This window comes from Aspergillus heteromorphus (genome assembly GCF_003184545.1).
Source record: "Aspergillus heteromorphus CBS 117.55 chromosome Unknown BO70scaffold_8, whole genome shotgun sequence".
Classification (NCBI taxonomy): Eukaryota; Fungi; Ascomycota; class Eurotiomycetes; order Eurotiales; family Aspergillaceae; genus Aspergillus; species Aspergillus heteromorphus.
This window is the reverse complement of record NW_020290413.1, coordinates 694,168-710,091: the sequence shown is the minus strand read 5'-3', so window position 1 is coordinate 710,091 and position 15,924 is coordinate 694,168. Positions and strand designations below refer to the sequence as shown.

The 15,924-nt window shown below is 52.4% G+C and overlaps 5 protein-coding genes across 5 annotated transcripts; 4 read left to right on the top strand and 1 right to left on the bottom strand.

Annotated features, from left to right (window-relative positions):
- Positions 1-3,875: 3,875 nt before the first annotated feature.
- On the top strand, positions 3,876-5,347 carry BO70DRAFT_386432 (uncharacterized protein). Its single transcript, XM_025545823.1, has 3 exons — positions 3,876-4,184; positions 4,239-4,602; positions 4,656-5,347. The coding sequence occupies exons 1-3, from the start codon at positions 3,913-3,915 to the stop codon at positions 5,097-5,099; spliced, it is 1,080 nt and encodes a 359-aa protein (XP_025400707.1). The 5' UTR covers positions 3,876-3,912; the 3' UTR covers positions 5,100-5,347.
- A 1,542-nt stretch (positions 5,348-6,889) lies between these two features.
- Positions 6,890-8,990, top strand: BO70DRAFT_360968 (uncharacterized protein). Its single transcript, XM_025542931.1, has 4 exons — positions 6,890-7,060; positions 7,120-7,239; positions 7,298-7,390; positions 7,455-8,990. The coding sequence occupies exons 1-4, from the start codon at positions 6,968-6,970 to the stop codon at positions 8,577-8,579; spliced, it is 1,431 nt and encodes a 476-aa protein (XP_025400706.1). The 5' UTR covers positions 6,890-6,967; the 3' UTR covers positions 8,580-8,990.
- Positions 8,991-9,850: 860 nt separating this feature from the next.
- On the bottom strand, positions 9,851-12,160 carry BO70DRAFT_360966 (ribosomal RNA-processing protein RRP9). Its single transcript, XM_025542930.1, has 2 exons — positions 11,716-12,160; positions 9,851-11,656 (listed from the first exon to the last, which is right to left on the bottom strand). The coding sequence occupies exons 1-2, from the start codon at positions 12,085-12,087 to the stop codon at positions 10,166-10,168; spliced, it is 1,863 nt and encodes a 620-aa protein (XP_025400705.1). The 5' UTR covers positions 12,088-12,160; the 3' UTR covers positions 9,851-10,165.
- Positions 12,161-12,556: 396 nt separating this feature from the next.
- On the top strand, positions 12,557-13,300 carry pre1 (proteasome core particle subunit beta 4; the record flags this gene model as incomplete). The annotated part of the gene is made up of 4 exons (XM_025547951.1): positions 12,557-12,653; positions 12,727-12,976; positions 13,040-13,163; positions 13,223-13,300. 4 exons carry the CDS (start codon positions 12,557-12,559, stop codon positions 13,298-13,300), a joined length of 549 nt encoding a protein of 182 aa, XP_025400704.1.
- A 384-nt stretch (positions 13,301-13,684) lies between these two features.
- Positions 13,685-15,765, top strand: BO70DRAFT_334254 (ubiquitin carboxyl-terminal hydrolase family protein). The gene is made up of 2 exons (XM_025541009.1): positions 13,685-14,378; positions 14,430-15,765. Exons 1-2 carry the CDS (start codon positions 13,700-13,702, stop codon positions 15,608-15,610), a joined length of 1,860 nt encoding a protein of 619 aa, XP_025400703.1. The 5' UTR covers positions 13,685-13,699; the 3' UTR covers positions 15,611-15,765.
- The last annotated feature ends 159 nt before the right edge of the window (positions 15,766-15,924 follow it).

The following is a 15,924-nucleotide window of genomic DNA, read 5'->3' as shown; positions in this document are numbered from 1 at the left end:
AAGTAGCAGTTAGTCGTCGGATGATAACCAGTGCCAGTGCCATCGTCATTAAACTTTTGCTTATCAAGGGACCAAAACATCGGAGGTCTTGTCTCTTGAACCGTGACTGGGATCGCCGGCAATCCGTGTCTATCCCGGTTCTCTAGCCCCGAACGAAACCAGATACCTCATCAAGGGGAGTACAGAATTAGTAGGAGCATGAGTTTTGGTCTTAGCATGGGGGAACGACCTGCAAAAACAGGCCGATAACGCAAGGACTTTGGCGGTGCCGATTAGTTTCGAGACTTGGTGCAGTACATGGGACCCGAGAAATTCCTCGCAATAATTTCACTACTTTAGGATAGATCCCTAGGCTTGTTTCTTTTGCGTCAACTGTACCATGGTCAACTTATCATACCCAAAACGAATGCAGGGCCAGTCTTGATTCGGGCAATTCGCCTCCCATGCCTGCGTCAACAGGCTACAGGTGGGTTGCTGGAATCAAACGGTAGGTTAATAAGTCTCACTCACCCATTGCTTCTTACAATCCCGATAGGCCCTACGCGGATGCTAGTCAGTAACTGTCACGAAGAATCTATAGCAGCGAGGCAGATAGATCAGGACGCTACATTAGTTGCCAGATAGGCATGGAACGACATCAAATGTATCATATCAAAGATAAAAAGAGTCGGGAGGGGTCTGGCCATAGTGACCCGATAAACAGCGGGACAGATCCGAGCACTTACTGAAAGTAATCATGGCACATCTCCTTTTCGAAGGCATTACGCTTCATACACCTAAGGCTGCGGTCCGCGAAATCCTGACAGGGATCATAGTATTCACTTGCACTCTTGCTGAAAACAGGAAAAACGATCAGTTACAGAAAGTCACATGCCACAGACGGAAAACTTGATCAGGGACAGTGGCCATGTTAGGTATCCTACTCTCCATGGATTCGAAGGAGGCGAGGGCATCCGTGAAGCAAACAAAGGATTCAAAAACCGGCTGCACCCCAGGATCGAACGCACAGATAGTGAAAAGACGGTGAGCAAGAAAAGGGACAATAGAAAACCTAAACATACTGGGTGAATTTCTGCTCCACTTGCCCCCAGGCATTGGGATGGGTTTGATCCGCCGAGGGTGGCTGTTGATTTGATTGGGAGGACATCGTCCGTGATAAGTCAGGTACAAGTAAGTAAGCGGGAAAGTAGAACCCTTCAGGAATTAGGCCGGATATACGGGATTGACTGGAGCCGACCGGAAGAGCGGGACAGACAGCGGACGATGTTGTAGGTGTTGTTATTGATGGTGTTGGTGCTGATGATGAGGATAAAGTACATGGACTGGACTGGACGGAGGAGGCCGGAGGAAAATCCGGACCCGCCAGTCTTGGCGTGGAGATCCTGCCGGCCTTAGCAGTTGTAGCTTAACCAAGCAGTGAGTAACCTAGTTGGCTGTGAGATAATTTATGAGATATGATGGTGCCTGTCTGGGGTCGTTTCAGATCAAGCTGGCCTATGGTTCCTGCAAAGCCAGTTCTTCTTGAATTTGAATTTCGCAGCCGAGTCTCATCAATAGTATTCTGGAAAGATGGACATCGTACAGTACGCTGTAACAGTGTAACTACTCCGGTCTTCGGCCGTGCGCACCCTGCCGTCTAGACTTTTGGGGGGGGGGGGTTCCACCCCATCTGCTTGTTGTTCCAGAAACAAAGGAGCTCTCCGTCACCAGTATCCAATCTCAATCCCGCCGGCTGTATCAACCATCAACCTTCCACCCGCCGCCAGAGTGTTTACCCCTCTCTGGGATGGCGTTTCCTGGACGCATTACATCTTCTTCTTCTCTCTCCCCCCCTCGTACCGTAGGGAAAACCCCGGACAACCAGGACCATGGCAGCCACAGTAGACGGGTGTGAATCCCGTCGATGTCCTGTTACGAAAGCCTCACAATATCGCTCTTCTTGTGATGTGATACCAACCAGGCTGACTGACACTGACTTGATGAGGTGAAGACAAACCGAATTGAAGAAAGATGGAAATACCTATAGATAATAGAGGGAATGCTTGAGGGCAACTGGCTGGCTGGTCTGCGGTGGTGCGTGGCCTTTGGCTGTGAGAGGCAAACCCCGCTTGGCAGCATACTGCCTGCCCCGGCCTTTCTTCACATGTGCGGACGGGATAGAGTCAGTCAGTAGGTAGTAGCAGCCGTGAAGAAGACCGATAAAGAACCAGCCATTGCCTATCAGATGATGTCAAGACCCATAATCTAGATCCATATTAGGATTCCACCTCTAAATTTGGTTCTCCATCACACCCGTCTTGCAATGAAGAGCGAAGGGTTCTGCCAACACATGACCTAGAGATACTCTACCATGGAGAGGGGTGAGGAGGGGTGAGGAGGGGTGGAGGTTTTACAGTGAAGGAGTGTTGTTGATGATGCTGATGCTGCTGCTGATGCTGCTGCTACCTCCGCGGGCGTCGGGACTCCTGCCGCTAATGCCGGGGAGTGAACAAACCCATATTCCCTCTACATCCGACTTGTCTTGGGATACGAGGTACACTAGTCACTCCTCATGCCTTGAGCCGGGGGCAGACATCAAATGACTTCGGTCTATGCGCACAAGGGCAAAGGAGCCAAAGAGCGCCCGCGCAAACCGGGCCTAAGGAGGAGGGGGCCTTGCGGTATCTGATAGCCGCACCGCACCGACTTGCTGATAACCTACCGAGCTCGACAAATGGATCCCGCCCGATCCTAATCCCAAATCGAGTCAAAAAGTCCCATCCAGCAGCAGGCCAGCGGAGCCTAGCACGCAGGTCGCTGACATCCCTCCCTCATGGCGCCCACACTTGGGGATCTAGCCAAGCCGAGCGTCAACTGGTGCCCGACCGACCATGGGCATCACCTATCGAATCACCCGTGGCTCATATCCCAAACGGGTAATGGAGTCGCATGTCCCAGGCTCGATTTGGCGGAAGAACATCCTTGCGCGGTGGCCGCGACCGTGCCGACTCGAAGGTTGCTTGGGGAGAGTTTCAGGAGAAGATAGCAGACGTGCTATACTGCCGTGGCGCTATCGGCCCAAGGGACAGCGCCCGTAGCAACCACCTGGACAGGTTTCCACCGAGGCCTTCTCAGCGATGTGAACTCTCGAGCCAATCAAGTGGCCAGCGATCTTCACAGCAAGGTTGTCTTGGTGGAGCATCAACTCCTGGTGCCAAACCGAACATAGGAACAGTTTCCATGGGCTATCACCACGGCTCCCTCTTTTGACCCACAGTGGCTAGGGATGTATTCACATCGCTGTGCCGATGTCACAATGTCCCAATGTAACTCGGGGAGGTCCAGTGGGGCCCGGCCAATCCTCAGGGACTGCAGTATGGAGGGTGAAGGAACAGAAGCAGGCAGATAACAGGAAACCCACTCATTGAGCAAGAGTGTACGTACCTCCATCTACCTCCATCGTAACCGTCACCCCGTCATATTGATGTATCCATAACAGTAGGTACCTGTGAATGAGGCCAGAGGCAACCACCTGTACATTCACTGTTGATAGCCGCTCGGTGGTTCATTTGCTAGGTACTGTTGCCATCTGCAATTAACTTAGCAAATTCACAGGAGCTTGGCCCCTCCATTCAGGGTATAAAGACCTTATCACGCCTGCGTTCTTCCTTCCCCTTTCCCATCCATCTTCTCAAGTGTGTCCAACACTCAACACTTATTGGGTTTATACCATCCCTTGATATCTCATAAGAAGGTTTGAGACACAACTGAAGAGTAAGCCTCATCTTCGGATACTGTCGTGTGTATGAGCCACATTGCTGACAAGATATCTTCTCAAAATACAGAACCATGGCACCTGTGGGAACTTACACGGCCACTGAAGCCCCCGTCCTCTCCCAGCCTGTGCAGCTGAACGGAAAGGAGGTTGACCAGATGAACAAGGCAATCACAGTGCCACTTGAGGTCTCTTTCGACCCTTCCAAGCATCTCGCCCATACCCATCCTTCGAAAGTGTATGCCATGAAAGAGCTTGGATACTCTGACACTCGTGGTGTTTCCCCGATTGGTGTCTCTGAGCCCTTCCCGCTGTTCTCGACTGAGGCCATCATGCGCATGCGTGAGGAGGTCCTGAGTGACAAAGTGTTCGCAAAGCACAAATACTCCAGTGACCTTGCTCAGTGCCAGTTGCGGGGATATGCAGCAGAGTGAGTAGCCTCAGACTTCCACTATCTGGCGATGGTCCTGACACTTTGGAACAGCTGTGCACCATTTGTCTATGATGCCTGGAAGAGCCCCGAGACCCTGGCTATCATCTCGAAGATTGCGGGTGTTGATCTGGTGCCGGCCATGGATTTCGAGATCGGCCATGTGAATGTCTCCGTCAACAGCGAGGAGGAGAAGAACAAAGCCCTCACGGCAGCCATGGAGAAGGCCAGACGTCAATCCGACGAAGGAGTCGCGGGATGCGCTTGGGAGGATGATGACCCGATTGTGGACTGGCATACCGACAGCTACCCCTTTGTCTGCGTGACCATGCTCTCTGACTGTCAGGACATGGTCGGAGGCGAGACAGCACTTCGAAAGGCAGATGGTGAGATTGTGAAGGTTAGAGGTCCGCAGATGGTAAGCCAAAGACCACTACTTCATACACGAACAAGGCTTATAAGACAATCCAGGGATCGGCCGTGATTCTCCAGGGAAGGTACATCGAACACAAGGCTCTCCGCGCTCTGGGAACGACTGAGCGAATCTCGATGGTGACCTCGTTCCGACCTCGTGCTTCGGCCATCAAGGACGACACGGTTCTTACCACAGTCCGCCCCATTTCGGATCTCGGCGAGCTGTACCATCAGTTCGCGGAGTACCGCTTCGAGATTCTCGAGGACCGGCTCCGTGAAGCCACCCGGTTCATGCGGGACCAGAAGCGGGCTAACCGGGCCTTTAACACGAAAGCCTTGAAGTCGTTCATCCGTGATCAGATTGATTTCTTGGAGCATATGGACAAAGAGGTTGTTGAGGATGACAAAGTCATCAAGGGTGTCATTGATGATAGCCACTTGGTCTCGGAGGACCTCAAGCTGCAGCGATCCCGCAAACGCGCTTTTGTCGCTGTGGACTAAACCGGCCGGCTGGTGCTACATCCGAGGCTTGTGCGATGCTTTTTGTTTTGTTTTGTTTTGTTTTGTTTCTTTCTTTCTTGTAGGAAAATTTGTGGCAGCTCTCGACATGTCGCCTTGATGTATTTTCTTTCATGTCTTCTATTTCGCGCTGGGTGCTATCGGACTAGCGTGTGACAAGGTCGCAATTGGGCCACGAGAATTTTCGGTTTCTTTTTGTTGTTATGCAGTCATGATGGCGTATGTGTTGCATGGGATATTTGAATTCATGTCTTTACTGAGAAGGAATAATTCAGTGATGCAGTGCTGGCAGATCGCTTTATTCCCTTAACATTGTTTAGTAGACGAAGTAAGTAAGTCTAACTCTCTTCTTCTCAACCAGCATGGCCGATCCCCCTGTGCAACAAAAACCCCCTCACTGGAGGCAGCCACCGAATAGCCGGATTCTAATTTGAACGTGTCAAAAGAGCCCGACAAGGTCGGGGTGATGCTAGATAGTGCCATTGTACATTTCCGGGCGCCTGCTAAGCGCCTTGATGCAACATATGCGACCAAAGGAAGGAGCGATGGGCCAGAATCATGTCCGGGCCTGGTGAACTACCAAAAGCTGGCCATGAAGCGACGGGTCGAGCCCTGTGGGAGGTAAGCGAATGAGACCCGGAGGAAGTAGTCTCTAGTTGGATGTACGATAGGTGCGAGACTCACCTTGTTGCCCAGCGATGCTTCAGAAGGTGGGAGATCTTATCAGCATCGCGAGTACTCGGCACATACTCTCAGCTATTGTCACAGTGAGAGAGAGAGAGAGAGAGAGAGAGTGGAAGGACAGAGTGGGCGAAAGAGGGGGATAAGTAAGAGAACAGTACGGAATAGCAGTGCTTGGGCACGGAGGGCTTTCTTATTCTTAAGCGTGGTTGGTGGTTGATTAGTGGTGCCCTGATTTTGTCACATCATTTTCCTGACCAGGCTGGATGCTGGGAACACACGCAGGCATGGCTATTGCCACGGTAGAAGCGCCCGACGTCCATGCAGTTGGATCCGTCATATTTTGCAATCTGACCAGGACACCAAGAAGCATCTCACACAGTCAGCTTCGAGCAGCCTCTCAAAGCCCCAGGAAGAGCCAGCCATGTGGATGCACTGGTCTGGAAAGGGAAACAAATATTGGCCAACATGATCGAGTGCGGTGGTCATTCAGTATCTACCTACACAGTAGATCGTGAGTCCGGTCGGTGAAATCCACGATACTAGCTGGGAAATTTGACTGGTGCATGCTATCTGGTACCTGAGGGAGGTAAGTAAGTACAGTAGTTATGTGGTACCGTACACTGCCCGCCGGTCGAACGCGCTCCCGATGAAGAAGTACCAATATCTATCTCTCTAGTCAGTGTAAGTAGGCGATTGTTGGATACATCCAGGGTAGTGAGTGGGGAACGGAGTGGACTCGGAGGCATCCACGACCCAGAATCCAGAATCGACAATTCGATGGATCGTGTTTGCTCGGTTTGCGCGCGGATGGATTCCCCGACGAGAAAATCATGCTCACGACTCCTCGTCCGGCTGCCCTGTCCAGACCTTTAATTCCGTCTTTGCCTCTGGTGTCTGACTCTTTTCAAGCCCGCGAGCCAACTCCTTCCGGCACTCGCCTTGCTCCTCCCAGCGCTTCGCGGGGGGTTGGTTCCTTCTAGTGCTACTCGGGCCCCAGCTATGCCGGCAATTCCCTCGTGTACCTGAATTCCATACATACCTTACCTACTACCGCCCCTTCCTAACCCGCCGCGAACCGTTTACCTTCTATCCTCAAGACGGCAGTCGATCGCGCCATATACGCGGTCACGTTTGCGACCTTTCATCCGATCCGGCCATTCTACGCAATGTCCAGATCTACTCCCGCTGGGGCTGCCTTGAGCAACGGCTCCGATAAGACAAACGCGCCAAAACTGAACACTGGCGACAACTCATCCGGAGTAAGCTGTCCCACGCGCAGACTGGGCTTTGAGATGCTGACACGATCTCTCCCCGCTAGCTCTTCCAAACGTTGCAGGGCCATGTCGACGATATTCGTTCTCTCATACAATGTGGCGTCTGTATCCGACCTCTCTACGAACCGTACACCCTTGCCTGCGGGCATACCTTTTGTTACAGCGTTAGTGAACCGGGTGTCTAGGGATACAACACGGGCGAGATCTGACTTTACTTTCTAGTGCCTCACCTCGTGGTTCGTCGGTGGGAGGCAAAACAAGACCTGTCCAGACTGCCGGGCCCCGGTGAAAGCGCAGCCCGCGCCCGCTTATCTGGTCAGTTCTGGACAACTGATCAGTCTGAACGGACAGTGAATGAATACTGACTGATTCTCCGAAGGTCCGCACCATTGTCCAAATGTTTACGAGCCGTCCCGAGCTGCTTGATAAGGGCGAGACTACAGACGAACACCGACGACACCAATGCGATGAAGCGGAGCGGTTGGAGAAGGACAAGCAGAGTACACACCCGAGGGAGGGAGGTCTATTTCGGGGCACGTTTAATAAGTCGAGACTTCCACCTGCGCAACCTATCGTGGACCTTGAGGACAACGTTGTCCGTTGCCCGCGATGTTCGTGGGAGCTTGAGGAGGATGCAAACTGTGCGCAATGTGGATACAGACAGGACGATGATTCCGCTGTGACGGACGGCTCTGATTGGAGTGATTCAGAGGAGAATTCTGAAATGACGGACTACGTGGATGCGGATGAGCTTGAAGATGGATTCGGGGACGCTGACGATTATGGCTGGGATGAGTATCGTGATGGCCCTCGCCTTGACCTGCGAACTGCCGAACTCGACCAACTTTACCGTCAATGGTACGGCCTTGCGCCGGGCGATCTCCCCCCGCCGCGCGTACAGGGACCCCCTCGCCGGCAGGACTACTATCACTGGCCCTCCGGCGTCTCTTCAGCTCATGAAGAAGATAGCGAAATGGATGATGAGGATGATGAGGATATGGATTCATTTATTGATGACGATGTGGAGCGCGACGACTACTCCGAGTCAGACAGTTCTACGGTAATCGGGCCTCATGAATTCTCTATCACTCACACGACAATTTTCGGAAGCGAGTCATTTGACGAGATGACCGACGACAGCGAAATTCATGATGATGAGAGCCATGATGATGATGAGGATGACGACGACGACGACGAGGATGATGAACCGGTCCGGCCGCCTGTAAATGCCATGCGACGCCATCGACCTCCTGTATATCGTGTGCCTTCAAGCTCCTCAGATCGCGAGAATGAGCCGTCTACTAGGTCTTTGAGTAGGTCTGCGAGACCCTCCGGTTCTAATACTCAAGCTCCCTCTCGTGGAGACTACAGAAGTGCCCAGCAGCCGTCTGTCGGATCATCCTCTGCGAATGCAATCAGTGTGGACGACGAGTCGGAGGAGGAACCTGTACGACCGACGAGGAGGGCAAGGGGCAGGGGCCATTGCCGATACTCAGCCCGCTAAATCAACTTTCATCTACGACTTTAATGACGACTGATAGCAACGAGTCCTTAGTTGTTATCCTTTCTCTTTGGTGCTTCGGTGCCACACTTGAAAAGTGGACTTTGCCCTTTACAACTGGGGTGTCATCTTCATTTCGGCAATCTGCGCTGGTGCTTTTGTCGGATCGTCATGGAAAAGAATTAAGGGATCAATCATATTTTATCTTGCGGGTGTTAGGAATCCTTTGTATCATTCAACGGCGAGATTCTAGCTTTTCCTACAAGCCATCTCAAAATACCCCCCCTTGTTTTGTTTGTTCTGTTGATATCTACTTATACTGCATATTCTACCTGCGCCTTGGGTAGAGGTGGGTTTATAGCGAAGTTCGGTTCCGTTTGAGTGCTATCGGCATGTATTATCAGGCATCTCAGGGCTTTTGTTTCTTCTTCTTCTTCTTCTATTCTAGATTGTGTGAACACGCGGTGTCTGATTGACTGGACTGATTGATGCCAACGCCCAAGTTGTCTACCGGAAGGAGTCGTGACCACCTCAGCCAACTATCTAGGTACCGTCGTAGATAGTAACTTACCTATATCCCCCCCCCTTCCTCCCTTCAAGTGCCAACCCCAGCCCCAGCCCCAGCCCCATATCGTATCTGCATAAAATTAGAACACTCCCAAAGCCAAATCCAGCTAGCTAGCTAGCTAGCTAATCGGATATCCGCCAGCGCCAACAACAGATCACATGCATTTACATAGTATTACTTACATCGCGGCATCCATGTCAAATGACCGACATATGTACGGAGTACTCTGTACATACTACATACCCTGCCTTCCAACACCAGGCTGAGTTCCCAAGAGACACTAGTACGAGACACTCCGTACTCCGTACTAGATATCTAGAATTAGATATCTGGCTTAATTCCCCGCCACAATGGAGTTCGGCACCCGGCTGTTCCAATCCGCCTTCAGCTTAGTCGCCGACTTAGCGCCCGGCTTAATGAGCCGCTGCAGGATTCATGTCCGGCGCGTAGTTATCTAGTATCTAGATAGAAGATAGAAATTAATCCCTGGCGGGTGGGGTTTTTGGCCCCTAGATAGATAGATAGATAGATAGACTACACTACTGTAGGACTAGATTGGGGGCGGTGTTGGCTCCCTCACTTCCCTGCTTTGCGCGTGCTCAGCGATGCGGGTGGCTGAGATAATGTGAGCTATTTTTATAATGCCCGGAAGCATGCTACAACTTGAACTTAATTCTACAATTCTACATCACTGGCATGGTGTAGAGCTCAATTGGGACATCCATTCAAAATCTCGTAGGTAGAAAGTATATACTAAACCGGCTGAACCACGGCATCAAGGATGGAAGGAAGATGAAAAAAAAAAGAAACAAACCTTCTAAGGGGGCGGCGAGGGGCGAACTTTTTCACAATAAAAAGAAGCAGGATGCAAAGACCGCCGCACCGGCCCGGGAATAAGATACATGCATGATAGATAGATAGATAGATAGATAGATGGATGGATGGATGGATGGATGGATATCGATACAAGACGCCATTTAACAACATTTCGTACCGCCAGCGCCGCGGGGGATTCGGGAAATCAGTTGGGCTTATCGGAGATGTATGGCACCTCAAAGACAACGGCGCCGTTTCGGCCGTCGGATGAGGTTCCCTCGTGGAAGTTGTTGGCGAAGCATTTGAAGCGACCCGTGCGGTGTTCTTTGCCCACGGCGGCTACGATGCATAGACCACGTGGTTCGGGGCCGGAGGGTTGGGATTTGGATTTGGGTTTGGATTCTGATGGGATCTGGTTGGGTTTGGCGGTATCTGCGCGACGCTCGAAGACGGCAATGCCGTTAATGACGCCCTTGACGACGGGTTCGGCGTCTTCGCTGGTGCCGTCGGGAGCCCCGTCGACAGCCATGCGATCCGGGCTCGTTGGCGTATCGAATTCGAGGGTTTGCTTCAGTTGGGCCGATGGGGTATCGGGGGTAAGCGGGATGGTGGAACCTCCTCCAACAGGTCCCAGTGGGATGATCGCCTTCTTATCCTCCGAGATCTTCCATGCCCGGATGAAGCCATCCCAGCTGCCGCTGAGCACAATATCCGTTCCAGGAACAGTAGCCAGGGCAGTGATCCAGCGCGGTGTGCGGCGGAGGTGGCGTGAGTTGGCGGCCGCGACGGTCTGGTCGACCTCGGAGGAGAGTTCGTCGAGTGGAGGTAGAGGGTCGAGGCCGTGCGCGAGTTGAATGGTATATACAGGCTTTTTCTTGTGAACGGACCACAGAGAGAGAGCCCCCGAGTCCGATCCAGTGATGAAGTGGTTGGGAGGTAAAGGTGCGATGCAGTCGATGTTGTTTTCTTGGTAAGAAGCGCTCTTAGAGCCACCACGGAAGATCAACTGTGACTCCTCCACAACCTTCCATAATCTGGCCGTGCGATCGCGCGCTCCCGCACTGACACACTCGTCAAGAGCCATGGCAGCAACCGCCGGTACATGGTCCTGATGTCCGAATAGCGTCTCAACATAAGCATGGCCGGAAGTGCTGAGAGACCAGGTTTTGATCGTCCGATCATACGAACCAGAGAATAGCTGCTCTCCGGAACTCATGGTGGAGATCTGGCGAGCAAAGGCAAGGCCACAAACAGCGTCACGATGTTGAGTGAATGTTTTCAAGGGGGTCAAAGTTTCCGTATCCCAGATGATAAGTTTGTGGTCCTCTCCTCCCGTCACCACAAACTTGCCGGACGGCGACACGGCAACAGACAAGATATTCTTGGTATGGCCGTGTTCCTCGCCAGTCTCGGCGACCTTTCTCATACCCCTCACGAATCTCACTTGCTTCGGCTTCCTCCGTTGTGGCCGCGGGGGGCGCTTGGATGTCTCTCCATTTGTTGTAGGGGTTGTGGAACCGGGTGTAGCGAGCTCCCATTTGATCAAGGTCCTGTCCTTCGACACTGTGTAAACGTAGGGCGCATGGACCGCAATTGACGTAGTCGTTTGTGTGTCTGCCCGGAAAAAGGTATGAGGAGCCGTCGAGAAAGCCAATTCGGAAGCAATGTGGCGATAAGTGCGTCCTTTGAATTCGTCCTGGGAACTGTGTCAGCTCTCGGCGAGCGCAAAAGCCAAAGGGAGAGTGCAGTACATACCACATCCTCTTTTAGTCTCTCGGCGATCAAGTCTCGATCAATCTCGGCGGCATCGAAGCCAAAGTCATCCACCTCATCCCGGACATTTTCCAAGTATCTCTCCGCAAGCTTCAATCTCCGGTCTGCGGCCGTTTCTCCATCGTCGGATTCTGAGCCACTCTCGTCATCCGAAAGTCCAGAGGCAGCGCTCAGCTCATCTTCATCAATATCGCTCCCTGAGTCCGATTGATCTCTATCCTTCTTCTTGCTGCCACCCCTCGCCTTCGCGCCTCCGTCTGAATCGACTCCTCTTTTTTTCGTCGCGGGGGCTCCGGCGCGGTCTTCTCTCTTTCGCTTCCGCTGCGAGGCCGGAACGGTAAAAAAAGACGACATCACCCAATGTTGTTGAGCAAAGCTCCGGGCAATAAGGGCGGGGTAAAAAAGAGGGTTCAAGAGGGGAAGACGCAGACAAACTGACCGACCCGATGGAGATACTCGATTTCTCACTTTTTTCTGCCGGTGGTCTGTGCAGGCGGAAGGCGCATCAATATTACGCCTAAATGATGACTCAGCAGGGAGCTTCCGCCTCAGGCATTCAGGCCGTGGTAGCCGCAGCTCCAGGCAGTCAAAGCTCCGCGCGGCGTGTGATGAGGTCTTGGTTGTCATCCTCCCATCTCCTCTTCCATTATCACCTCCCCTTTTGATTTTTCTCAATTCAAGCTCACAATAATCTACCGCAGACATGTATGTCCCTCGCTCGATAAATCGATGAAAACCCCGCTCACTGATAATCGCGCACAGGGAGGTTCTATTGGGTATCACTGGCAAGGACTTCGTCATTCTGGCGGCTTCCAAAGCTGCCATGCGAGGCCCCACCATCCTCAAGGCGGAAGATGATAAGACGAAACAGTTGAACAAGCACAGCCTCATGGCATTCTCTGGAGAGTCCGGAGATACCGGTTCGTACAGCCTGCTCAACCATAGCGTCGCAGAGCTTCCAGCAACCACCTTGCTAACCCGAAGGTCGGATAGTACAATTCGCGGAGTACATCCAAGCCAACATCCAGTTATACACGATGCGGAATGATACCGAGCTAGGTCCGAATGCAGTTGCCAACTTTGTCCGGGCGGAAATGGCACGGAGTCTGCGGTCCCGGAATCCCTACACTGTCAACCTTCTGCTGGGCGGCTTCGACCCCATCACGGAGAAGCCCCATCTATACTGGATTGACTACCTGGCCTCTTTGGCCCCTCTGCCATACGCTGCTCACGGCTATGCGCAGTAAGTGTGATCGCCGACGTGCAGGCGCCCGGCGTCGTGGAAACCTATACTAAGACGATCTAGATACTACTGCCTTTCCACCCTCGACAAACACCACCACCCCGACATTTCGCTCGAAGAAGGAATGAAGCTCTTGGAAATGTGCACGGACGAGTTGAAGCGCAGACTACCGATCGATTACAAGGGTGTATGTTGCCAGGATTCCTTGCTCTCGCAATGTGGCATAGGTTAGCTGACAATTTCCAGGTGCTGGTGAAGGTGGTGACCAAGGACGGCGTGCAAGAGGTAGAATTTGATAATAACAGGATCGTCAAGAGTGCCTAATGTGTTGTATCATACCAATGATTCTTATGTTTTCGGTTTTACGGGCCTTGGGTTTCAGAGAAGATCGGTTTGCATGCAGGGTATTTCCATGACTTTGACCGAAACGTAGACTTGCCTATCATCCACTTTAGGTAGAGTCTGATAGCAATGACCACTTGAGATTCCTTCTTTTTACCCCCTCCTCCCACCCCCCTTCTGTGCTGTCGTAGGCAAATATAAAATCCAAAAACCATACGGAGTACGGGCAGCAGTGGTTGCTGTCTCCACCGCCCTATGACGCTGTGCGCGGATGTTTGTACTGTTTGCATCCCGCGGTCTGCATCGCGTCCGTCTTCGTATTTCGCATCCCGCAATACCAGCAGCTTTGCTCCCCGTTTCAACACCCCCGTTCCCCCCGTCATGATGTCTAAGAGACAAGCTGAGCTGTCGCTCGAGGATGAGCTGGCCGCAGGCTCTCCTGCCTCGAAAAAGCCGCGCGTGGAGGATGAAGACCTACCGGAAGACGATCTGCGCCGTGAAGCTTTGCCGATTCGCCCGGGAAGTGGACGAGAGTCGGAGGAGCACGAACACAAAGGACAAGATATACTTGCAGCTGCTGACCAAGAGCGCGAGGAGCTAGAGGAAGCAGCACAGGACGATGAATTTGACTCCTCCGATGTTGACGGTGATGCACCGGTTATCGCAGCCCCGAAACGTCAGAGCGCACCCATGGAGGGATACGGCGACCTGTATCTCGATACGATCAATCGCGGAATTCTCGACTTCGACTTCGAAAAGCTATGCTCAGTGAGCTTGTCAAACATCAATGTCTATGCCTGTCTAGTGTGCGGCAAATACTTCCAGGGTAGAGGCCCCAAGTCGCATGCCTACTACCATGCGCTTGAAGTCGGACACCATGTCTTCGTCAATATGGGAACAAAGAAAGTTTGGGTTCTCCCGGAAGGATATGAGGTCAAGAATAAGAGCTTGGACGATATCAAGTACGTTGTGGACCCGTCCTACTCCAAAGAAGAAGTCGCGAAGCTAGATAAGGAGGTCCATGACGCATTCGACCTCGCTGGGAGTCGCTATAGACCTGGTAGGGACCCCGCGCATGTTATCACTTGTTCAATATGCTGACTTCACCTAGGCTTCGTGGGAATGAACAATATCAAGGCCAACGATTATCTGAACGTGGTGGTCCAGCTTTTAGCCCACGTTTTCCCCATCCGCAATTACTTCCTGCTACATGAATTTCCTCAACCAGGTACACCTCAGCTAGCCCTCCGCTTTAGTACCCTCGTCCGGAAATTGTGGAATCCCAAGGCTTTCCGCTCCCATGTGTCGCCGCACGAGCTGTTACAGGAAATTGCCATGCGCTCATCCAAGCGTTTCACCCTTACCCAGCAGTCCGACCCGGTGGACTTTCTTTCCTGGTTCCTAAACAACCTCCACCTCTCGCTTGGAGGCTCCAAGAAGCCGTCGAAGAACCCTACAAGTATCGTTCATGCTTCCTTCCAAGGCCATCTGAGGATTGAAAGCCAGGCTATCACAGCCCATTCAGATACCCAAAACGCGCGACTGGTGTTCACTGAATCCGGCACAATCAACAGCCAAACGACTCCCTTCCTCATCCTCACCTTAGATCTACCACCTACACCCCTCTTCCAGTCCGCCAACCGAGAATCCATCATCCCACAGATCCCTCTAACCACCCTCCTGAACAAGTACAACGGGATCACCGCGTCCGAAAAGCTGGCCCACAGAGTTCGACACCGCTTACTTCACCCCTTGCCCCCCTATCTCCTGTTCCACATCAAACGATTCAGCAAGAACCGCTTCGTTTCCGAAAGAAACCCCACAATCGTCACCTTCCCATCCCCGCGCTCTCTGGACATGTCACCCTATGTCGAGCCCAACCCGGACATCTGGCCACCAGGCGAGCCGATCCTTTACGATCTCGTCGCCAACATCATCCTCGACCCCAATGTTGCCGCTCCAGGCGCGCACGAAGAAGCCGCAGCAGACAAGGGGGTCAACGCAGCCGGTGGCGGGTCCTCGTCAGGAGCCGGTGCCGGTGCCGGTGCCGGCAGTGAAAAGGTTTCTTGGCTTGTCCAGCTGCACGACAAGGCCATGTCGGCCGAAAACAGCCGGCTGCAAAAGGAACATGCCGGAGAACAGCGCGGACCCGAGTGGCTCGAGGTCCAGGATTTGTTCGTGAAGCGGGCGGAAAGCGAGACGTTGTTCACCCGCGAGGGTTACCTGATGGTCTGGGAGCGTCGCAAGGTCCCTGGTATGCCCAATCGCAAGGGGAAGGCATCCGCCAAGTGATTGTGAAATGTCGCATGGGTGTGAAATATTTTGGTTTGTCTTGTGTCTAAATATCCCAATGAAGGCTCTTATAACAAAGGGACTGCTGTATAATTAAGAATTTACGATGATGATAGAAGATCTGTTTCTTACTTTTTTCTCACTCGTAGTTCTGTTCAGAAGCCTAGGGGTTTATGTCCCAAGCTCGTATCAAGGCACATGATGACCTAGCCTTTTATGTGATATGAACGGTGCCATTGTGGCAGTAAAAATTTATTGTGGAACCTATTTGAAGCTGTTGAATACTGTTATTTCGAAAAAAACCAGCCCGTCAC